The 26,081-nt window shown below is 34.5% G+C and overlaps 1 protein-coding gene across 4 annotated transcripts in view; it reads left to right on the forward strand.

Moving 5' to 3' along the window:
* STXBP5 (syntaxin binding protein 5) overlaps positions 1-26,081 on the forward strand; it is a 196,271-nt gene that overhangs the window by 109,861 nt on the left and 60,329 nt on the right. For all 4 annotated transcript variants that reach the window (XM_043999574.1, XM_043999576.1, XM_043999575.1 and 1 more), the window contains exons 11-18: positions 2,992-3,064; positions 4,514-4,661; positions 4,769-4,836; positions 5,173-5,213; positions 6,108-6,328; positions 9,594-9,772; positions 13,973-14,098; positions 15,192-15,343. In XM_043999574.1, the coding sequence (XP_043855509.1) occupies positions 2,992-3,064; positions 4,514-4,661; positions 4,769-4,836; positions 5,173-5,213; positions 6,108-6,328; positions 9,594-9,772; positions 13,973-14,098; positions 15,192-15,343 (1,008 nt within the window). The remainder of the gene's footprint in view (positions 1-2,991; positions 3,065-4,513; positions 4,662-4,768; positions 4,837-5,172; positions 5,214-6,107; positions 6,329-9,593; positions 9,773-13,972; positions 14,099-15,191; positions 15,344-26,081) is intronic.

The raw sequence follows: 26,081 nt of genomic DNA on the forward strand, positions 1-26,081 counted from the left end.
GGGGAAAGGATACAGCTGTCAAAATTTCTAATTTTTACTGCCCTTCCCCAGTTCCTTTTCTTCTTGGTCTTTTCTGTTGTGTGTTATGGAACTATTTCACTATTATTAATAAACTTCCCTCCATCCTAAGCCTTTTCTTTTCACATCCCTCCCATCTTCATGCATTCATGACAAATTGGCTCTCTACAGAAGGCACTGCATTTCTAGTTACCTTCTCCAGTTCTGATTTGTCCTCTCACATCCAGTAGGATTTGACATGCTCTTTGTGCTCTAATGCCACTTGCAAATCCTCCTTCTCCCATTAAGACTCAGAAGCCTCTCTTTTTTAGGTTTAATCCCGCCATCTTTAGTGTTCTGTCCTGACCCTTTTAGCTGTGATCCACAAGTCCAATCATTGTCTCCTTTATTTATTATTATTTTTTTTATTTTGATAAGTTCTCTTAACATCACTGTGGGATTAAAAGCACATTTTCCATTTAGAGTTTAAGATTTGTCTAGATTTTCTTGTTAACACTTAGCTAACTGTGGGAAACAGTTTCTGAATGAGGCTATTTCTACCCCTTCAGTGAATCAGAGCATGTTATGTAATACTCAAGCGAAAAAAAAAAAAAAGCATTATGTGTTAATAGAAATCAGGATATCTGGTAGGTCCTGTTATTTCCAGAGTGTCTGAATTTAAACATCCTGTCATAAAATATAGATTGAGGAAGCAAATGAACTCAAGGGTTACCTGAGGATCATTTAGATTAGGTTACTTTTAACAACTATTCACTATGTTTTAGAGCATGGTTGAAATCAGGGTTATTGAGGTACTGTTTTATCACCTCCAGTCACAGGAAAATGAGAACTGTAGTATATTTAAGCTGAATTCACTTCTACACTGTATATCTTATTTTCTAGTGTATGCTTGCTTTTCATTAGTTCTCATAAAACTTTTCATGTCTTCCTGAATCCTTCATATTTACCATTTCTTACAGTCCACTAATACTCCATTACTTTCATTTGTCACAATTTGTTCACACATTTCCAAACTGAAGGTTATCTGCTATATTTCCAGTTATTTGGAAGCACAATAAAAAAATGATTTTTGGTATATGAAATCTACCTTTTACATCCTTGGCCTATATACCAAATTAGATTATATTTGGATTTCTGGGTCAAAAGGTAGGTACATTTTTGTCACTTTTAAGCATAATTGAACTAGTTCTCCATCAACAGTGTTCCTCTCTTTCTACAAACCCTACATTTGCTGTTTTCATCTTTTCTCATCTTTTCCAATCACTTCTTTATTCAAGAAAAAATTTTCCAGTTGATTCAGTCAACTACAATTTCTTGTCTACCTCAACTTCCACCCTTATATTTGAGGACTGATCAGTTTCCTCAATACCCACCTATGATAACCTTCACCTTCATTCCATCTGAACCATTAACAGGGCTGTTCCTACCTTCTGTCTCACCTTCCCATATGCTCGTCACTTGTATGGTTCTTGAATTGACATTTTCATCTCTGACCATTCTTTTCTCCCTCATTTTTACTCCTCCTAAATATATTTTGCATCCTTATGAGAGGCTTAAATTTTTCTATCCCTCTCTGTTTTCCCAATCCCTTACTAGGTCTCACTTTTCTGTCATAGTCTTTCTTAACTCTGTAGTTAATAAAATCTCTCTCCCCACCCTTTGTTCCTCCAGCTCTCTACCTCCCCCACCTCATTATCTGTGTATTGCTATTCAACCCTCATCTCTTTTCAGATTCCACTTGGATATTTCATCATCATCTCAGTTAACACATCTAATACAGAATTCATTATCTTTTCCTGCAAATCTGTTCCAAACTTTTCAATTTCTTTTGAGATCATTACTGTCTTCTTGTCATTAGCTTTGACTCTTCCCTTAACTACCCCACTCCTTCTAGCTACCACCTTAATTCAGATCCTTATCACTTTTTGTCTGCAGTAGTATAATAAGGGCTCCCTTTTTTCCAGTTTTTCTCATCTTCCTTTCACATATATGCTAAAATAATTCATTCTAAGGCATAGTTCTGGCTATATCATTCCCCTTCTAAAAACAAAAACCTTTCATGCCTCTTCAGTCTAACATTACAGGCCTCTGAAATGTGACTCTTCTTCAAAGTTTGTTTTGTTTCATTTAACTAAAACAATTCAATTTTGTCACCAGACTCATTGCTCTGTTAACCTCTTCATCTATACTTTGAAACATCTTTATCTTTCTTTACGGCTCATCTCTCATACCATCTTCTGAGTAAAAGATTTCCTTGGCTCCCTAATCATTAGTACTATTATTCTCCTAAGTAATCTTGTATTATACCCACATGCCCACATTCATGCATACATGCATGCACACACATGCACATGTACACATTCATATACCCAAGCACACACATACACACACACATACATGAACACATGCATGCATGTGTGTATATGCATGTATATGTGTTATAGCCTTTATAGTAGATGAAACTCCTTGAAGGTAGAACTTGTTTTGTAAACGTTTTAACTTGTTTTCCTAATAAACTTCATTTATGTTACTATATTTTTGTGAAGAAAACACACATAACTATTTGTATGCAGACATATTTATAAGTACCCATTAAAATATATTGTCATTATCACCCATTTAGTGTTTAATGTATATATCAATAACAAGCAAAAAACATCTCTTATTTTATTATCCTATAAACAATTGTTTAGTTATGATATAGAAATTGTGATAATTATGTTTATAAATATTCAGATTTTAATTTAGATTTTCTTGATCATACGTAGGCATAGCAATTTGAAATATGAAAATCATATTAGCAAAATCTGCTTCATAACATATGAACTCATAAGTCATCAGGGAGTCAGAATGTTAGATAATGTTTTTTGGCAAAGTGAAATAAGTGACAACTAAATTGTCATCATCAAATTTCTAAATTCCATTCCATTTTCTTTATGTTTTAAAAAAATTTTTTTTGTTTTGGTATTTTAGATTTCCAAGAACCATATGCTGTGGTTGTCCTTCTGGAAAAAGATTTAGTACTTATAGACCTTGCACAAAATGGGTAAGATTTGCAAGTTTGAAGATAGCAAAAGGATTCATTTGCAGTAGAATTCAGTGTTGCAGTTCTATGAAACTGATTTCAACTGAGCAGTTTGAGTTATTTTCTATGCTTGAGTTGGAAGAAATGCCCCTTCTCTGATGAAACTTTCTTCTTTCTAGTGAATAAAATTGATATTTTCCAACTTTGTTTTTATTACAAATTCCAGAGCCCTATCCTTTAGCCGTATACAACAAAATATCATAGCTTCTGTAGAACAAAAGCAAAAAAATAAAATTATTAGAAGATTCATGTAGTCCTGTAATCATATATCATTAAGTAATTTCTTAAATAATTGGGAAATGAAGTGGTATTTCTTTCACATTAGGTCTATAAGAAAATTTTGTTAGTGAACTTTAATCAGCATTATCAAAATTTCCGTTTTGTTTTTATGATATACCCATTACTTAACACAATGTCAGGTACAAAGTGGGTTTTCAATAAATGCTTATTGATTGATTAAAAGTGAGTTGAAAAGTATAAAATCATTCTTTTAGCTAAATTATGAATGCTGTTGTATATTAATATTAGAAATAACTTTAGGAAAATACCTAAATCATAAAATAATTTTCATTTGCTATCTTGTCAATATGAAGTTAATTTTTTATTTTGTATCATCTGTTTTATCTATAGGGGCCTTCTATGTCCCCTCCCCTCCCAGGCGCATTTCACCCCCCACCCCCTCCACACAGTTCATTTCCCCTCCCTCCACACACATGTCCTCTTTTTATTAAGAAAAGGTTAGGTTAATTAAACACGAAATCTTATTTAGGACCCATAAATATACTTTGTGATGAGTGGAATGGTTTCTGGTTCTAAATTATTGTTTATTTAGCAGTTTGTACATATTAAATACTTTAAAACCATACATATCAAATGATAATTCAAATGATAATTCAAAGGACTTGGAGTTAGGAGGGAACATAGCTCTATCCCGTTCATTTTATAGATGAGAAAACTACCCAATATGGATCTTTCTACTTAAATTTGAGGTTGGCTAGAAGACAAGGAGAGATGAGTAAAAAAATGTGTGCACTTTCAAATATTGTTATGCCTTTTATTTAGTTGCATACTTTTCTAAAGATCTTTTTGGACATACTTGGAAGAGTTCTACATTTCAGAAGGCAATGATTTAAATAATACTTTCCTATGATAAAATCTTACATTTATTAGGTTGTATTTTAAAAAATAGAATAAAACTTTAGCCTAAATTGTTTTTATTTCACATTCAAATTGTTGTGTGATTGTTTTGAAGATTCTATGAACTTTAAAGCTTTTCTTGAACTTGCCACTTTTTCATACTTATTAATATATATGTATATTTAAAATAATTTGCATTTTTATTTTGAATTTAAATGTTAAATAATTTTTGTTTCAAATTGATTTGATTTAAAATTTTTACTTGTCTTAAAGGTATCCTATATTTGAAAATCCCTACCCCTTGAGCATACATGAATCTCCTGTTACCTGTTGTGAATATTTTGCTGATTGTCCTGTAGATGTTATCCCTGCACTTTATTCTGTTGGAGCAAGACAGAAACGCCAAGGTTACAGCAAAAAGGTATTTTGTATTTATTTTAGCATCTGAATATATTTATATGAAGCTTGTTAGCTGGATAAAATTAGTCCTTGTGGTTCATTTATGTAATACTATTTTTTTTCTTATAGGAGTGGCCTATTAGTGGAGGTAACTGGGGATTGGGTACTCAGAGTTACCCTGAAATTATAATCACAGGGTAAGTAAGATTCTAATTTGACCAAACCAGTAAACTTCACCTGAATATGATTTTGACTCAAACGATTCTTTGCATTGTGGTCTTTGTGTAATTTGTAATACAATGCAAAGATACTACTTTGAAGGGCACGTTATTTTGACATTAATTCTAATCTTTTTCTCTTTATCAAGGCAAGGCAACTGTTATTTTTTTGAACTTAGAAAATGATGATACAAAACTTAAAGCTGACAGCTATTTTTTAAAACTGACAACTATTATTTATACCAATAAAGAAACATGTATGGGTATTTTTGCTTATTTTTTCACCACATTCTTGCCTCATGTTTAATTTCATAGGCATGCAGATGGATCCATCAAGTTCTGGGATGCCTCTGCAAGTAAGTGATTTAGACAATTTAATATTATTTATATATTAACATATTGTGAGGTTTCTAGATCCTTTAATCCTTTTAGCAATTTATGAATTTTAGCAAACTTTAAATGAGATTAGCTTTAGTGTCCCACATTTAAATGTTTTCAAAATTGAATAAATGTTCAGTATACGTAGATCAGTAATTAGCATAGCAAAAACCTGTGATTTCATCTTTGTGAAAAATTATGGTGTGAATTTCCTTCATCTAAGTACACCACAATCTATCCATAATTTATAGTCTTAAACTGTTTCGTAGTGCTTAGAGACATTAAGTGACTGGTCGATGGCCACATAAGCTTCTTTTGTCAAAAGAGAGAATTGAACCTGGGTCTTTTCAATCAAAGTCCACTGCTTCATTTACACCTCCATCATGAAAGTACCTGTGGGTATATTAAAGGAGCCTTCCAGTACTTCTTTCTTACAATTAACACGTGCTTGTTGGTATTCGTTAGGGATCCGGTTGATAATTCAACAATCCCAAGATAAATGTGGGGTGTTTAACATTGTAATGACAATAATGGATTTTTTTTTTCCTGTAAGGAAACTTTATTTTTTACACACTAAGATGACTGTCTTCTTGTATACATAAATATTTACTAAAATGAATAGTGTATATATACTCTTAATTTTCCAACATCTTATATGTTTACATTAGTGAAATTTTCAAGATATTAGAACCTCTTGTGTTGGTAATTACTAATGTAGCCATATATCTACCTGGACCATGCACAGAAAATATTCATTTGGGGTGGATGTCGTTCTTGTGAGCATAAGTTATTAATAACACAATAATTGAATGAATGAATAATGTATATAAAACATTTGATTATATTAATTTGTATAAATTTTTTCTTTATAGTAACACTTCAAGTACTATATAAGCTAAAAACATCTAAAGTGTTTGAAAAATCAAGAAATAAAGAAGACAGACCAAATACAGACATTGTAGATGAAGATCCATATGCCATTCAGATAATTTCATGGTGTCCAGAAAGTAGAATGCTGTGCATTGCTGGTGTCTCAGCACATGTCATTATCTATCGATTCAGCAAACAGGAAGTAACAACAGAAGTGATTCCGGTAATAGTTCTTTATTTGTGTAAGGTTTCCAATGCCTGTCTTTTTTCAAGTTTATGTAATATTTAAAGCCCTTATGCTATGAATGTTTTCCCCCAAATGTTTGACATCAATGGTTATTTGTAGGGGTTATTTAGGTATACTTAAACACTATTTTCTAAGGCCTTTTACTAAGGATTTTTAAAATCAAGGATTCTTAAATCTTTTTTGTATCATCAATGTCTTTGGCATTCTGATAAAGCCTGCACACCCCTTCTCTGATTAATGCTTTTAAAAGTATAAAATTGAATACATAATATTACAAAGCAGATTATTGGAATGCAATTAACAAACTATTAGGAAAAAAAGTTCATGACCCCCAGGTTAAGAACCTTTAATTTAAATCCTTAAGTAATTTTTTTTAATCTTCTGAGGACTTCAAAAATTTATAACTCACTAGGTTTGTGATATAATTCATATAAATGTCATTCAAAATGTCATAAATATCATATAAATGCCATTCAAAAGCAATTATACTTAGAAAAAATATGTTAGGATTAGATATGTTCTTTTGCCTTTCTAAAATTTGGCTTCACAAGTGTACTTTTGCAGTATATCTGAATAAGGAAACAGCTTTTAAAGTAAGCATCAGGCTATCATTATTTGAACTAAGGAAACACCTGAAGCTTTGACAGTAAATACAAGGATAAAACAAGGATTTGTTCTTTTTCTCCATTGTTAATTGACATAGTTTTAAAATGCTATTATTATCACAAAAATAAAATAAAATTCTTTTAAAAATAAAACTTGAAAGAATTGAAAGGATAAACATAAGCAAAAAAAGAAGACAAAATTATCCATTGTACAATGGAAAATGCACTAAGTTGGAGTCTCAGGACTTAAGTTTGAATTTCAGTTCTGCCACTTAGTAACTTTATCACCATGGGATAGTCACTTAACTTCTTGGGGTCTCAGTTTCTTCATCCATAGCATGAGAGAATTAAACTAAGTGACATCTAGGGTCCTTTCTAGCTCTGAATCTCTGATCTGTATTCCTATGATCCTGTCCCTGTGTAGTGATACATAGTGACTTAGAAAATTCCAAAGAAACAGCAAAGCAACTAAGTGAAATAATAAATAGCTTAGGGAAAGCAGCAAGCTACAAAATGAATCACAAAATTAGCGTCATTTGTTTAGTAATAAAATGAAGCAGGAAATAATAGAAAGGATAATCCCATTCTAAATAACTACAAAATGCATACTATATCTACAAATCAGTCTTTTGAGGTTTACTTAAGACTTATATAGGTGCATTTACAAAATACTCTTTAAAGAAAAACAGCAAATAATTGCCTGTCTATTGCTTATGGTTAAACTTGAGCAATATAGTAAATGATGACCTGTGCATTGATTTGTAAATTTGGTTGTATACCAATCAGATTACCAATGTGGTTGTATACCAAACTACCAATGGGAAAACTTTATGGATTTAAATAAAATGGAATAAAATGCATATAGAGAAATAGAACATCTGGAATAGGCAGAGAAATTATGGGGAAAATAGGAATTGAAGGAGAATAGTACTTCTAAACCTTAAATTATGCTATAAAGCATAGGTCATCAAAAATGTTTGTCACTAGGGGGCGGCTAGGTGGTGCAGTGGATAAAGCACTGGCCCTGGATTCAGAAGTACCTGAGTTCAAATCCAGCCTCAGACACTTGACACTTACTAACTGTGTGACCCTGGGCAAGTCACTTAACCCCCATTGCCCCACACACACAAAAAAAATGTTTGTCACTAGTCAAAAAACACAAATGTAGATCTGAACAAATATTCACTAGCAGTTGATCTCAATAACAGTATTCAGTGGACCCAAGAATGTAAATTACTTGGCAAAGAACTGCTATTATACAGCAACTTCTAGAATAATTGGAAAGCAGTTTGATAGAAATTAGATTTATATCCACATCTTAAATCATAATAAGTTCTAGATGAATATGTGATTTATAACAAAAGATAAAAATATTCTATTGATTATGTGAAATTGGAAAGCTTTTTCCCAAACAAAATCAATACAACTAGGTAAAAAAATCTTTGCCTTCAAACATCTCTGATAAATTTCCAGTAACCAAGATGTAGAGGGAACTGATACAAACATATAAAACTAAGAGCTACTTTCCCAGTGAATAAATGTCAAAGAATTATGGGCCATTACCAGCCACATGAATGATTCCTCCAAATGCCTAAAAAGAGATAGAAATCAAAACTCTGAGATTCTACCTCATACTCGGCAAATTGGCGAAGATAACCGAAAAAAATGAGAATAGTCAATGTTGAAAGGGCAATAGTCCATTATGGACAGCAGTTTGGAATTATGTTTTAAAGAAAAATAGAGAGTGAGATACCACTAACAGTCACAATACCCCAAAGGAGATCAATGATATCAAGAAGGGTTGTATGCATGCACACATGTATGTGTGCATAAATAGCTGAGTATGCACGTGTATGCACATCTAACCATATGTCTCTCTATATATTTATATACATTGACAAAATTCACGTCTTTTCATGGTTCTCCCATATTCTTTTGTTTTATAATTTCTTACAGTGTAACAATACTCCATTAAATTTATATACCACACAGGTTGGCTATTCTTTGATCAATGTGAATGTCGTTTGTTTCCAAATGTACTGACATTTTTGCTATAAATACACATATGTATACAAATATACATCACACACCTCCAAATATTTATAGCAATACTTTTTATTGCCCTGGAAATAAATATCCATTGAATGGGAAATCACCAAATTGTGATACTTGAATGTAATGAAATATGATTACACTGTAAGACATTATAAATCTGAAAAAATACAGAGAACCACAGAAAGACTTATATGAATTAATGCAAAGTGAAGTAAGCATAAACTGTAAAACTATACACAGTAAGTTCAGCAATTAAGTGGAAATAACAAAATAATCTACAAAATAGAATACTATAAATATAGTGACCACATTTATTCTTGAAGAAGAGATGAGAAAATGCTTTCCCCCTTCTTTGCAGAGGTTGGGATCGATAGGCATACAATATCACATGCAATATCAGGCTTGGTTGGCATTTTCTTTAGTTTTACTGAATTTTTTTTCTCCTTTTTTTATTTGTAATAAAAGGATACATTTCTAGGTAGGGGAGGGAAGAGTGATATAAAATAAATATATCAATAAAAACAAAGTAAGCAGTATGCAGAATTCATTAATTGTTTTTTATTTTTTATATTTTGCTATAGATGCTTGAAATTCGATTGTTATATGAGATAAATGATTTGGACTCACCTGAGCTTGAACAAGTTCCACCATTGCCAACACCTGTGGGAGGTTCCAATCCTCAACCTATTCCTCCCCAGTCTCATCCATCAACTAGCAGCAGTTCATCTGATGGACTTCGTGACAATGTCCCATGTTTGAAGTAAGTTTTAAGTGCTTAGAAATCTTGAGGGGCTACGTACTTTTACCAGTGTTTCCTGTTACGTACTGGATATAACATGAAGTCTGGTAAAATGATATTATAGTGGTTCTGAGGTAGAATAAGAAACAAAGTTGTCCTTCTTGAGTTTGACCCACACAGCGTTCTGACAGTAATACAGACGGATATTCTTTGGTAGGGTATTAACCATGAAAGACTTCTTCCCAAAGCTCTGCAATTCCCCTTAATGCATTACACGATATATATATCATCTGTATATGTATATATGTCTTTTTCAAGCTATTTATAATGTTGTCCTTAAAATTGAATATTTTTCATATTCTCTATTTTTTCTTTCTGTAATACATCTTTTGAGTTTGTATTCAGAAATATTTCCCAGTTTCATTATCTCTTTTGAGGAATTATAAACAGAAACATACAGTATCCAAAGGGCAGATGTATCTGAGCTTAGTACCAATATTTTGTTTTGTTTTGTTTTAACTTCTTAATGGTTCGTTTTGTTACCCTCTTTGACCAAACCAGTGTATTTGGGAGATTTATCCTTTTCTCAGGGCATAAGTAGTAGCTCAGGGTCTATAATTCTTTAAATATGGATTAAAATATCTACTGGTCCCTTATTGCCTTAGGTATATTCTTTTAATTTGACCTATCTTCTTTAAAGACCATTTGAACTAGTACTCTACCTAAAGTTTTTCTCATTAAAGAGAGAGGCAAATAATTATTTTAGTCCTTTGTTATCTCCCTTTTACCCTAAATGACCATTTGTGCACTGCTAACTGGCATTTTGCCTTTGGTGTATTTAAAGAAACTAATAATTGACTTCTATATGTTTACAGTATGTTCCTTCCAACTCTTTTTTGGCATTTTCTTTGTTTTTCTGCTTTTTCCTATTGGGAAGTATTTTTAAATGCTCCTTTTGCCTGGAAAAAACCTCTTCCTTTGTCAGAGAGCCTTTCAAACATAAACTCTTAAGTTATGGTGTCTCTTAACTATGATATGTAGTTTTCATATCAGTCAGTCAGTCATTAAAGTTTAATGAGCATCTATATGCCAAGCACTATTTTAGGTACTAGAGTTGCAGACAAAATTTGGAATAGTCCCTGCCCTCAAATAGTTTATATTCTTTAGGAGTAAACATGTTCATAAATTTCTAATTTATTTCAGGTAGATTCTAAGTAATTTCAGGTAGTAAATTCAGGTTCTAGTTTCTCAGGGAGGTGGAGGGGGCGGGGTAGAGGAAACAGGAATGAGAAAAGGTCTCATATAAGATGTGAAATCCAAGTAGAGCTTTGAAGAAATTGTGAATTTTCTTTTTTTCTTTTTTCTTTCTTTCTTTTTTTTTTTTGTGAGGCAATTGGGGTTAAGTGATTTGCCCAGGGTCACACAGCTAGTGTCAAGTATCTGAGGCCGGATTTGAACTCGGGTCCTCCTGACTCCAGGGCCAGTGCTATATCCACTGCGCCACCTAGCTGCCCCAGAAATTGTGAATTTTAAGAAGTGGAGGTGAGGACAGAGTATCTTTCTGACTTTGGGTACAGCCTGTGTAAAGGCTATTCAATAAACTTCAGTCATCAGGATCAAATATGAAGTCTTCTGCTTGGCATTCGAAGACCTTTATTACCAGGCCTCTTATCTTTCTAGTCTTCTTTCACCTTACTCACCCCCACATAGGTTTTGATCCAGTGACACTGGTCTCTTTGTTGTTCCTTGTTCAAGACATTTCATCTCCAGACTCCAGACAAAATCAATGGGGCTATAAGAAGAAAAATAATGAATTGTAGGCTGTGGGGTGTGGGGGGGGGGGAAGGTTTGCATCAGATGTTCTAATAAAGGAACTACATCCAAAATAGGCAGTTGAGAATTGACTCAAATCTATTGTACCAAGACCCCAAGATACAGTCATTATTGATCAAAGCAAATGAATGGTTTTTCAGAGGAAGAACTTCAGACTCTCGATAACCATATAAAAATGAAATCACGGGAGCGGCTAGGTGGCGCAGTGGATAAAGCACCGGCCCTGAATTCAGTAGTACCTGAGTTCAAATACGGCCCCAGACATTTTACACTTCCTAGCTGTGTGACCCTGGGCAAGTCACTTAACCCCCATTGTCCTAGGGAAAAAAAAAAGAAAAATGAAATCACTAGTAATAAAAGATGAAACTTAAAACAACTTTATGAATATCACCTTATATGCATCAAAATATACAAAGACAGTTAAAGAATGTTTGAGAGAGAGTAGAGAAGGTAAGATATTTAATAGAATTGTAAATTAGTTCAACTTTTTAGGAATTTAGAATGTCCTTGTATTACTTCTTCTGACCTTTGTGTGAGTTCTCTGTGAAAGTCTTCTAGGTAAATGTGCATTTGAACAACTTGGCCAACCCATCAGAATTGCACTCTCTGATTTAGAGTTGGAATGCTTTCAGTTATGCTTGGGAAGGGTCCTCAGTGTCTGGTACCTTATCTTGCCAGGTAATCTTCAAACTCTTCCTAAGACAATTCAAATGGAAGAGTTTAAATTTCCTGCCAAATACTGTCCAATATTCACAGGTATACAATAGTGAGATCATCACAATGGTTCTGTAGAGCAGGGCTTCTTAAACTTTTTCCATTTGTGACCACTTTTTGCTTAGAAATTTCTATGTGACCCTGGGAATATACATATATAAAATAGGTTTACATAACTTTTTAGTGTTGCCAAATTGACCTATAGTTTAAGAAGCTTTGCTATAGACTTTCAGTTTAGTAGGTAGCCTAATACCTCTTCCCTCCCACACTTTCTTCAGCCTCCCAAACACTGAGCTAGCCCTGGAAACTCATGTGTCAACCTCATCATCTATGAGTATATTCCTGAAAAGCATACTGCCATGACAAGCGAACTTACCCACAGCACTGAAAATGTCTCTATTTGCTGTAACCAGTGGTTCCACATATGAATGATATAGTGCTAACTGGTGGAGCACCTGTCTTTTCTTGGTATTGATTGTCAAAATTAGCACAAGTGGCAGAGAATAGATCCATACTTTGTTGTATCTCAGCCTCAGAGGTTGCATTTGAGTACACAATCATCTGTGAACAAAAAGTCACAAATTCCCCATCCACTTTAGTCTTTTCAAGTTCAATTTTACCATTGGCATGATAGCTGACATTGCCTTCAACAAGGATGAAAAAAAGGAGCATCTGACAACATTGCTGAAAACATCATGCTAAAAAAGCATGGGAGCAAGCACACAGCCCTCCTTCATTCCACTGGTGACTGGGAAAGCAGTAGAGAATTATCTATTATCCAGAACCTATGCAAGCCTGCTATCATGGAACTGGCATACAATGCTGATGATGTTAGCACTTTATTACATCCTGACAGGCACATTTGGCTTTCTTTCCCTTTTTTCGTTTACCTTATACCTGCTTTGTCTTAACAACTGCCTTCTATTTGTTCACCTCATTCAATAGTCATTCAGTTCCTCAAGTCCTCCCAAATACCCCTTCCCATTTTTTTTCACTCCACACTCAAGTCTTCCAAATCTACTTCTTAAGTCCTTTGCCATCTGAACAAGTATTTCTATTCCTTGTTCTTGAAAACCAGAAGTAGAATTTTCTTTTGTAAAAGGTATTTCTATTCTTTGATCTCAGATGGCAGAACTAATATCAATGGGAAAGAGCTGCAAAAAATAGGCATCCAGTTTGGTATAAGGAAAAATGCCCTAATAATTCATTGTTCAAAGTTGGAATTTCCTTACCCATTACTGAATACCTTCAAGCAGAAAACAGATAACATTTCTCAGGAATTATAGAAGGAATTTCTGTTCCAAGTATTTGATGTAATAGAAGTAATCTGGAAATGCCTTATTCTTATGGAGTTTATTAATCTTATATCTAGTCAGATTGGACTCAATAACTTCCCTTCTGCTGTAGGCCTATAACCTTTATGATTTTTGTCACTAATCAAGCCCTTATATATGGTCTTAAAATAAGGATATTTGTGTTATATTCCTTTGTTAAAAACTTCTAAAGGGAAATATTATCCTTATAATTTTTGCTTATTTTGCACAATGCCTTCAAAATATATTTTCTCAACAATAAAGTTGTTGAATCAATCAATATTATGTTTTTACTTATAGCTTCAGAATGAGTAATTAAAAGAAGAAAGGAAATAAAGTAACACATTTTGATTTGTTTCAGGGTTAAAAATTCTCCTCTTAAGCAGTCTCCAGGCTATCAGACAGAGCTAGTTATTCAACTGGTGTGGGTAGGTGGAGAACCACCACAACAGATAACTAGCCTTGCTGTTAACTCTTCCTATGGCATGTAAGTATAAAAATTGGGTTTATTACCAATCTCTTCATAATATGGCTTTAATCTCTCTTCTCTTTTTCTAAATTGTAAATTGATACTGTTATAAGATCTACATTTTTTTATGTGCATTACATTCTATAGTGAATAATCTCTGATAACACTACACTGACATAAAAGTAGTTGACTGATAAAGCAATGTAACATTTAGAGTAAAATTGTAATATTATTTTATCTTCCCCAAAGAGTATTTCTCTTGACATTTTATTCTAATTTTAGTTCTTAGAAAGGATCTTCTTATTTTCTATATAGCATGACCTAATTTATAACAGTTTATAGCATGAACCTCAAATACAATGTTATAGTTGGATGCCATGCATATACTTAATGCATGCATATACTTAATGCATGCATATATATATAATAGTATGTTTAAAGATATGTACATATATATAGAGAGACAGGTTCTGATTAACGCAAATAATGAATCTCATTAAGTAGTTGCATATATTAAAATTCACACTGTTCAAAATTATAATTGTGTAAAATATGGTCATTGGTTCCAATACAATGGAAAGATGCTCTGCTAATTCAAAAAATGTAACCAGGATTCATTATTCACACTAATTAGGACTTAGCTGTAATTATTTTTGGAACCACCAATGAACTTCTAAACATATAAATATGGAAATAGTATATTACACACAGTATTTCAAGAATTCTTTGACTTGTTTAGTGTGAAAACACAACTTCTCTGTAATAGACATAGAAAGCTGCCTTAGAATCAGAGAGGGTAGGTGACTTTCCTGTAGTTTCACATCTAGTAGGCATCTGAGGCAGGATTTGAATTCATATCTTCCTGACTCCAAATGCCTCACTCTTTCAAATATGTCATTCTACTTTTCTATTATATTATTTAATTAGGTTTAATATAGGACACATCAAAGCATAACTCCATGAACATGTTATTCATTTTTGTACCATAATATTGAAAAGAAAGTGCTAAATGTATATCTTTATCTCCCAATCACAAATGTTAAAATGGAATTTTATTCATTTTAAATTTTTTTCTTTAGAAACATAATCTTTTTTATTTCTCTATTCCCAGAGTAGTTTTTGGCAATTGTAATGGTATTGCAATGGTTGATTATCTCCAGAAAGCAGTGCTTCTCAACCTTGGCACCATTGAATTATATGGTTCTAATGATCCTTATCGACGAGAACCCCGATCGCCACGCAAATCTCGACAACCATCAGGAGGTAAGAGCAAAAATGGTGCAGAAATTCAAGACCTTTTCTAAACCTATATATTCATTATTTCTGTGAAATAAATACAAGTTATTCTGCTAAGTTAAAAAAAAATCTCTTTATAAAAACTTCCAGGTCTTTATCTCATTATTTGTTAGGTCTGTTTTTAGTTTTTTAATTATTTGTTTACATATAAATTTTTTTTGGCTAAAATCCTCTGTATAACTTCACAGTCTTCATTCTTCATATAAATCAAGGGTTCTTAATTTTTTGTGTGTCACAAACTACTTTGGGAATCTGGTAGAGCCTATATCCACTTTCTCAGTCACATTTTTAAATGCATAAAATATATAGAATTACAAAGGAAACTAATTATATTGAAATACAGTTGTCAGAGTAATTTTTTCAAAGTTGGCAGACCCTATGTTGAGAACCCCTGATTTAATGATCATGACCACAATTATGAATTTTCCTAATACACTATGAAGACTTTTTAAAAACAATTACCTTGGGGCAGCTAGGTGGTGCAGTGGATAAAGCATTAGCCCTGGATTCAGGAGGACCTGAGTTCAAATCTGGCCTCAGACACTTGACACTTACTAGCTCTGTGACCCTGGGCACCCTCATTGCCCTGCCAAAAAAACCCAATAAAAAACAAAATTTAAAAACAATTAACTTACTGCCACTTTTTGTTTGCTATTCTTTCAAACATGACAGATAATTATTTCAATTTAGCAAGCATTTAATAAGGAGCTTACGTTTTGCTGGGGAACATAATGTATACACAGAGAAGTAAATGCAATTTGAAGAGTGAGAAAGCATTAACAGCTGGGAGGATCAGAGATTGCTTCACAGAAGAGGTGGCATCCAAGTTGAACCATAAAGAAAGAAAAAATGTGGAGATAAGAAAAGAGAGCTATAGACCCACCAACTAATATCTGTGAATATTTGGTGATAGGATGATTATGAAAGATAAGATAGAAGTATCACCTTGTAAATATGTTCACAAGTCGAAGTATATTTGGTGTTTGAATTTGGTGTTTTCAGCTACTATTAAATAAATTGTAACCCCACATGACTAGGAATCATCTTCATAAAGTTCTTAATTGTGCTTAGGTATAGCAATTGTATAGTATTCTAACTCCAAAAATATCAGTTCTTTAGTCACACTATATATTGAAAATACTTAGCAAAATAAGTCACTGTTGAATTTATATTCAACATCATTCCTTTTGTGTGTGTGTGTATGTGCATTGTGTACGTGTGCATGTACACGCTCCTGCTAATATTAGCTAACCTAAAGTATTGTAATTCTTCTCAGTTGTTTAATACATTGTACTCAAAACCAAATACCAAACCAAACCAGCAAACAAATTTCAATTAGGGAGATAAGAAGGAAAGAGAGAATTATAGGAATACTGGTGGTTGAATTTATATTTCTGAGCTATCTTTTGGGTTTTTTTTTTGGTTGTACTTGAAAGCAATTTATTTTTCATTTTATAACTGCACAGTAACATTCAATGAAGTGTTTTATCCTAACTGTATCATTTTAATTTTTTCATTGCTTTACGAAGGTATACTGATAGTGGCTTCTTGCTTATGGGGCATTTCTTCACATTTTGATTCTGTGAAAAAGCTTCATTTCACTTATTTAAGAAAATCATCTGGGGGCAGCTAGGTGGTGCAGTGGAAAAAGCACCGGTCCTGGATTCAGAAGTACCTGAGTTCAAATCCGGCCTCAGACACTTTACACTTACTAGCTGTGTGACCGTGGGCAAGTCACTTAACCCCCACGGCCCCGCAAAAAAAAAAAAAAAATGTCATCTCATCATTGAAATGTCTTAGAATGTATGACATCACTTTGGGTCATTGTTCATTTATAATTAGCTTTTTATACTATGTAGCCTTTAAAATTATTTTTTTTAATTTATTTTAATTTTTATTTAGAATTTTCCCCAAGTTACATGTAAGAAAAGAAAAAAAGCCAAATTTTTTCACATTGATTTTTTTAAAACTTTGTGTTATAAATTTTCTTCCTCCCTCCCTCCTCAACCCTCCCTATGCAATCAAGAAATTCAATATGAGTCATACATGTGCAGTTATGCAAAACATCTTCACATTAGTCAAGTTGTGAAAGAAAATAGACAAAATACCTTTAGAAAGAGGAACTAACAAATAAAATTATACTTTAATCTGTATTCAAATACCATCAGTTCTTCCTCTGTTGATTGTTCGAATTTTTCATACGAACTAATATCCTGCTCATCATATCTTTCAGTTACTATTGCTAACCGTATTACCCTCCATCCTATTCCCTCCCCTTGATATTTACTCTACTTTCTATCATCTTTCACCCTCTCCCTCCTGGAAAGTGTTTTGCTTTTTACTGCCCCTCCCTCAATCTGCCATTCCTTCCTTCACCTCTCCCCCACCTCCAACCTCCTTATCTCCTTCCCCTTCCACTTTCCCTTAGGGCAAAATATATTACTATACCCACTTGAGTGTTTATGTTATTCCCTCTTTGAGCCAATTCTGATGAAAGTAAGGGTCACTCACTCCCCTGCTGCTTCCCCACCTTTCCCTCTACTCCATAAATTTTTTCTTGTTTCTTTTATGTGAGCTACTTTACACCCTTCCACCTCTCCCTTTCCCTTTCTTCCAGTGCATTCCTCTTACCCCTTAACTTTATTTTAAAGATGTCATCATGGGTCAGCTAGGTGACACAGTGGACAAAGCACCAACCCTGGACCCAGGAGGCCCCGGGCCCAAATCCAGCCGCAGACATAAGCCACCCCACCCTGCCTGCCCCTCAAAAAACAAAGATAAACAAAAAATAAATGCTTTACAGATATCATCCCTTCATATTCAGTTCATTCCTATGCCCTCTAAGTATATTCCTTTCAGCTACCCTAATACTGAGAAAGTTCTTATGAGTTAGAAGTGTTATCTTCCTTTGTAGGAATGTATAGAGTTTAACATTTTAATGTTCATGATTTCTTTTTCCTCTTTACCTTTTTATGCTTTTCTAGGGTCTTGTATTTGAAAGTCAAGTTTTCTATTAAGTTCAGGTCTTGTCATCACGAATGCCTGAAAGTCCTCTTTTGCATTAAAGTCCCATTTTTTCTCCTGAAAGATTATATTCAGTTTTGCTGGGTATGTGATTTTTTGTTGTAGTCCCAGTTGCTTTGCCCCCCGGAATATCATATTCCATGCCCTCCAGTCCTTTAATGTAGCAGCTGCTAGATCTTGTGTTATCCTTACTGTAGCTCCACAGTATTTGAATTCCTTTTTTTCTAGCTGTTTGCAATATTTTCTCCTTGATCTGGGATCACTGGAATTTTATTTCTGGAAGTTTTCCTTTTGGGATCTCTTTTAGGAGGTAATTGGTAGATTCTTTCTATTTCTGTTTTACCTTTCACTTCTAGATTATCTGGGCAATTTTACCTGACAATTTCTTTGAAGATGATGTCTAAATTCTTATTTTCATGGTTTTCAGGAAGTCTAATGATTTTCAAATGATCTCTCCTGGATCTATTTTCCAGGTCAGCTGTTTTTCCAAGGAGATATTTCATATTGCCCTCTATTTTTTTTTTATTTGTTTGGATTTGCTTTATTGTATCTTGGTTTCTCATAAAGTCACTAGCTTCCATTTGTTCAATCCTAATTCTTAGGCAATAATTTTCTTCAGAGAGCTTTTGTATCTCCTTTTCCATTTGGCTTTTCAAAGCTGTTGACTTTTTTCTCATGACTTTCCTGCATTGCTCTCATTTCTCTTTCCATTTTTTTCTCTACCTCTCTAAATCTTCTCTCTATCTCTCTTACTTTCTCTTCAAAGTCCTTTTTGATTGCTTCCATGGCGTGAGACCAATTAATATTTTTCTTGTAAGCTTTGGATGCAGGAGCTTTAACTTTATTATTATCTTCTTTTGAGGGTGTATTCTGGTCTACATTTCCCCCAAAGAAGCTTTTAATGGTCTGCTGTTTTCTCTGCCTACTCATTGGGACTGTCTCTTTCTTGGCTTTTAACTCCTTAATGGGTAGTGCTGCTTCCAGGACAGACTGTTCTGAGCTACAGCTTGGACCACTGGGTGATTAGGCTTTTTCTCAGCCTGCCTGGCCTGTGAATAACCATGACCCACTTTCTCTTTGACCTGAAAACAGCTGTCTGATTGAAATCTGATTCTCTGTGGTTGGAAGCTTGGTGTGCCTGTGCCCCTCCCCCACTGGTTGGCTGTCCCTCAAGTTTGCTTTGCTGGTTCAGAACATGGATGCCCCGCCCCAGTTCCAGCAGAAACTGCAGCTATTCCCCCAACCGCTGGATCCCCTCAGTGGTCCATGAGCTGATCTTCAGAAGAAGCAGATGAAGATTCCAAGGCTCTGGAGCTGCCGCCTTCTGGAGGCTGGTCCTGCTCTGTGCACTGCACTCCTCTATTATTTCTCTCAGCAGGTGATCCCAGTTGCCTAATTAAGCTATTTTTTGACTGGAAAATAGTCTCACTCTGTTTTTATGGGGGTTATGCTGTTCCAGGAGTTGTCTTATGGCATTATTTTTTGGAGTGCGTCGATGGGTTTCTTGGGAGGGGGCAGAGTCACAGCCTTTCTTCTGCCATCTTGGCTCTGCCCCCTAAAATTATTTTAATGACTTAAATTTATCACACAGTTATATGGGAATATTATACCTATACTATGTTCCAAAGAGGTATCTTTTTTAACTTACTTTTTTTTTAAACATTAATTTTTTAAAATTTTCAGTTCAAAATTTTTTCCCTCTAGCCCATCCCTCACTGACTGAGAAGTCTAGCAATATACATGTGAAGTAATGCAACACATTTCCATGTTCACCATAACACTCCCCCCCCCCAATAAAGTAGAAAATTATGCTTCAAACTGTATTCAGACTTCATCAGTTCTCTCCCTGGAAGTGAATAACATTTTTCATCATGATTCCTTTGGAATTGTCTTGGATCATTGTATTGATCAGAATAGCTATGTCTTTCACAGTTGAATATGATTACAATATTGCTATAACTATGTACGTTGTTCTCCAGTTTGTACTTACTTCACTTTGCATCAGTTCATATAAATCTTCCCAGATTTTTCTGAAGCCATCCTACTCATTTTTTATAACAAAATAGTATTCTATCACAATTCTATACTATAACTCGTCCAGCCATTCCCCAATTGATGGACATCCCTTCAGTTTCAATTCTTTGCCACCACAAAAAGAACTATTATAAATATTTTTGTACATAAAGGTCCTTTTCCCTTTTCTTTAATCTCTTTGGGATGCACACTTATTAGTGGTATTGGTGGATCTAAGGATATGCACAGTTGGATTGCCTTTTTGGGAATGGTTAGACTAGTTCACAACTCCACCAACAGCGCATTAGTGTGCCTATTTCTCCACATCTCATCCAGCATTTGTGATTTTCCTTTTCTCTCATGTTAGCCAATCTGATATGTGTGAGGTGTGGTACCTTAGAGTTGTTTTAATTTGCATTTCTCTAATCAATAGTAATTTAAAACAATTTTCATATGACTATTTGTAACTTTGAATTTTCTTCTGACAACTGCCTGTTCATATCCTTTGACCAATTATCAATTGGAGAATAGCTTTTATTTTTATGAATTGGGTCCAATTCCCTATAGATTTGAGAAATGAGTTCTTTATTGCTGTAAGACTCTACCTCCCCCAAGTTTTCTTTTTTCCGTCTAATTTTGGTTACATTAGTTTTCCTTGTGCAAAAATCTTTTAATTTGATGTAATTAAAATTATCTATTTTACTTCCCATGATCCTCTCTCTCTTTTTTGACTTATAACTTTTATATATCCATAGATCTAACAGGTAAATTTTTCTATGAGCCTTAATTTGCTTATATCAACTTTTACATATAAATCATCTGCTCAATTTGACTTATTTTGGTATATGGTATGAGATGTTTTATGCCTGGATTTCTTGCTAAACCTCTTTCCAATTTTCCAAGCATTTTTTTCAAATATTGAGTTTTTGCCCCCACAATTTGGCTTTTTGAGTTTATCAAATACTAGATTTACTGTGGTCATTTACTTTTTATATACTGTGAATCTAATCTATTCCGCTGATCTACCACTTTTATTTTTTATCCAGTACCAGATTGTTTTAATAATTACTGCCTTGTATAATTTAAGATCTAGTACTGCTAGGCTGCCTTCCTTCACTCTTTTTTTCATTGATTCCCTTAATATTCCTGACCTATTGTTCTTCCAGATGTATTTTGTTACTATTTTTTTCTAGCTTTCTAAATTGATTTTTTGGTAGCTTGATGTGGCACTGCATAAATTAATTTAGATAGAATTGTCATTATTGCCATATTGACTCAGCCTACCTATGAGAAATTAATATGTTTCCAACTGTTCATATCTGTCTTAGTGAGAAAAGCGGTTTATAATTGTATTCATATAATTCCTGGATATGTCTTGGCTGGTAGATTTCCAGATAGTTCATACTGTGAATGGTTATTTTAAATGAAATTTATTTTTCCTCTTTCTGCTGTGTTTTGTTTATAATATATACAAATGCTGATGACTTACATGGGTTTTTTCTTAACCATCAACTTTGCTAATGTTGCAATTGTTTCAACTAGTTTTTTAGTTGATTCTCTAAGGTTCTCTAAGTATAAATGACATCATATCATCTGAAAAGAGTAACAGTTTTGTTTTCTTATTGCCTATTCCAATTCCTTCAATTTCTTTTTATTCTTTTACTGCTATAGCTAACATTTCTAGTACTGTATTGAATTATTGTGATGATAATGTGCATTCACCTCTTGGTTCACCCCTGATATTATTGGGAAGGCTTCCAGCTTACCTTCCCATTATAGATAATGCTTGCTGATGGGTTTGGATAGATACTACTTAACATTTTAAGGAAAGCTCCTGTGCACTTTAGTGTTTTTTAATAGGAATGGGTGCTATATGTTGTCAAATGCTTTTTCTGCATCTGTTGAAATAATCATATGATTTTGGTTAGTTTTGTTATTAAAATGGTTAATTATGCTGAGAGTTTTCCTAATATTGAATCAGCCCTACATTCCTGCCATAAATTCCACTTGGTCATAGTGCATAATCCTTGTGATATATTGCTGTAATCTCCTTGGTAATTTTTATTTAAATTTTTGTATCAATATTCATTAGGAAAATAGGTTTAGTTTTATTTCTCTGTTTTAAGGAATTCAGTAGAAGTCCTTCTTTGCCTATTTTTCCAAATACTTTGTATAATATTGGAATTTATTCTTTAAATGTTTGGTACAATTCACTTGTGAACCCATCTGTTACTGGTGATTTTTTCTTAGGGAGTTCATTGATGGTTTATTCAATTTCTTTTTCTAAGAAGAGGTTATATAAGTACTGTGTTTCCCCTTCTGTTAATCTGGGAAATTTATATTTTTGTAAATATTCATCAATTTCACCTACCTTTTCCTTTAAGAATTAGGATGCTGTACCACTTGGTCTATATATGTGTAATGTTGATGTTACTTCATTGTCAATGGTACCTTTTAGCAAGATGTAGTTTCCTTCCTTGTCTCTTTTACTTAGATCTATTTTTGTTTTTGCTTTGTCTCAGATCATGAATGTTACCCCTGCTTTTTTTTTTTTTTTACTTCAGCTGAAGCCTAATAGATTACTCTCTAGTCCTTTACCTTTCTTATACATATGTCTCTCTGCTTTAAGTGTATTTTTTGTAAACAACATATAGTAGAATTCTAGTTTTTAATCAACTCTTTTATCTGCTTCTGTTGTATGGGTGAGTTCATCCCATTCACATTCATAGTTATGATTACTAACTGGGTATTTCCCTCCATACTGTTTTTCCTCCTATTTATCTTTATCTCTCTCCTTTTTGTTTTTGTTTTTGTTTTTGTGGGGCAATGGGGGTTAAGTGACTTGCCCAGGGTCACACAGCTAGTAGGTGTCAAGTGTCTGAGGCTGGATTTGAACTCGGGTACTCCTGAATCCAGGGCCAGTGCTCTATCCACTGCGCCACCTAGCTGCCCCCCTTATCTCTCTTCTTTCACCTTTTCCCTCCTCACCAGCATTTTGCTTCTGACCACCACCTCCCCCAATCTGCCCTTCCTTCTCCCAGTCCTTCCCCTCTTTTCTAGTCCCTCTGCCTCCTACTGCCCTATAGGGTAATTCTATACCCAACTGATTGTGAATGCTTTTCTCATTCTGAGTCAATTTCAATGAGAATAAGGTTCAAGCATTGCTATTGCCCTCTCCTTCCCATCTTCCTTTCCACTGTAATGGGTCTTTTGTACCTCTTCTTGAGAGATAATTTACCTCATTTTACCTCTCCCTTTCCAGTGTAATCCTCTTTTTTATCACTTAATTTTTTATATCATCTCACACACTCTGTCTATGTATACTCCTTCTAACTGCATTAATAGTGATACAGTTATTAAGATTTACAAGTATCATTTTCCTATGTAGGGATGTAAATAGTTTAGCCTTATTGAATCCCTTATGTTTTCTCTTTCCTTTTTGCCTTTTTATGCTTCTCTTGAGTCTTGAGTTCAAAGATCAATTTTTTTGTTTAGCTCTGGTTTTTTTTTTTGGCAAGAAGCTCGAAAGTCCTTTATTTTATGGAATGCTCATTTTTTTCCCTCTACAATTTTTCTCAGTTTCCCTGGGTATATGATTCTTCATTTTAGTCCTAGCTCCTTTGCTTTCCAGAATACCATATTCCATGCCCTCCAGTCCTTTAATGTAGAATCTGCTAAATCCTGTGTAATCCTTACTGTGTCTTCATGATATTTGAATTGTTTCTTTCTGGCTACTTGGACTAGTTTCTCCTTCACTTGGGAGTTCTGGAATTTGGCTATAATGTTCCTGGGAGTTTTCATTTTGGGATCTCTTTCTTTCTTTCCCCCCAGGGCAATGAGGGTTAAGAAACTTGCCCAGGGTCACACAGCTAGTCAAGTGTCTGAGGTCAAATTTGAACTCAGGTCCTCCTGAATCCAGGGCTAGTGCTTTATCCACTGTGCCACCTAGCTGCCCCTTGGGATCTCTTTCAAGAGATGATTGGTGCATTTTTTCAATGTCTATTTTACCCATTGGTTCTGGGATATCATATAATTTTTTGAAGTGTGATGTCCAGGTCCTTTTTTTGATTATGGCTTTCAGATAGTCAAGTAATTCTTAAATTATCTCTCCTGAATCTATTTTTGAAGGGAGTTGTTCTTCCAAAGGATTTTTTTCATTCTTCTGATTTTTTTGATTGATTCTTGATGCTTCAAAGAGTCAATAGCTGGGGGCAGCTAGGTGGCGCAGTATATAAAGCACTGGCCCTAGATTCAGGAGTACCTGAGTTCAAATCCGGCCTCAGACACTTGACACTTACTAGCTGTGTGACCCTGGGCAAGACACTTAACCCTAATTGCCCCACAAAAAAAAAAAAAGACTCATTAGCTTCCAGTTGTCCAATTCTAATTTTCAAGGTGACATTTTCTTCAACTAACTTTTTAACCTCATTTTCCACTTGGCCAATTCTAATTTTTAAAAGGGGTTTATTCAATAAAATTTTGTACATCTTTTTCCATTTGTTGTGCATCCTTTATCAAGCTGTTGACTATTTTTCTCATGATTCTCTTACATCATTCTCAATTCTTTTCCCAGTTTTTCTTCTACCTTTCTTATTTGATTTTAAAGTCCTTTTTGGGCTTTTCCATGAGTTCTTTTTGGTTCTGAGACCAGTTCTCATTTTTCTTTGAAGCTTTGAATGTAGGCATTTTAATATTGTTGTCCACTTCTGAGTTTGTATTTTGTTCTTCCCTGTCACCATAATAACTTTCTATCCTCAGGTTCTTTTTTTTTGTTTGTTTGCTCATTTTTTCCAGCCTAATCTTATTTTTATTTTATTTTAGTATTTATTTATTTGGGGGGGGGTGAGAATGAGGGTTAAGTGACTTGCCCAGGGTCACACAGCTAGTAAATGTCAAGTGTCTGAGGCCAGCTTTGAACTGAGGTTCTCCTGTATCCAGGGCCAGTGTTTTATCCACTGTGCCACCTAGCTGCCCCTGTCACGTTACTTTTAAAGTTGAGCTCTGCTCCTAGGTTGGAAGGGGTACTGTCCTGAGTTTATGCCAGAGATTGCAGGCCCTGACTGCTATCTTAGTGTTACACCAGGGTTGCAGGAGCCCAGATGGCTTGTCTGATGCTTGTGCTAGGATCTGCAGGGATGGGGTGGGGGGTGGGGGACCTGGTGTTGCATCATGGCTACAGGTGTCCTAGCCATTTGCCTGGTGCTGCTCTGGGGTCATGGAGGCCCTGGCCATTCATCTGGTGCTGTGTTGGGGCCTTCAGGAGGGGACCTGGTAGTGTGCCAGGGCTGTGGAGGGGAAGGGGAAGGTATGGCCATTTGTCTGGTGCTGTGCCTGTACCCATGGGAGTTGGTAGGGTGAGGTTGATCACTTGGTGCTGTACCAGGGCCAAGGGGCTTCCTTTCACTGGCCTGTGTTGGGGCTTAGGGCCGCCTCCTGGCTTGCTGAGGTGAGGCTTGCTGCTGGCTTGCCAGATCACTGGCTGCCCTGAATTGCATTACCCTTTTACCTGAGTGAGACAGACCATTCCTACTATCTTTCCAAGTCATCTTGGGCTGGAAAATTGTTTCTTCCCATCTTTTTGTTGGTTCTGCCTTTCCAGAATTTGTTTAAAGGTGTTATTTTATAGTCGTTGGAGGTGAATTTGGGAGAATTCAGGTGATTTTCTCCT

The sequence above is a fragment of the Dromiciops gliroides genome, chromosome 4 (genome assembly GCF_019393635.1).
Source record: "Dromiciops gliroides isolate mDroGli1 chromosome 4, mDroGli1.pri, whole genome shotgun sequence".
In the NCBI taxonomy this organism is placed as follows: Eukaryota; Metazoa; Chordata; class Mammalia; order Microbiotheria; family Microbiotheriidae; genus Dromiciops; species Dromiciops gliroides.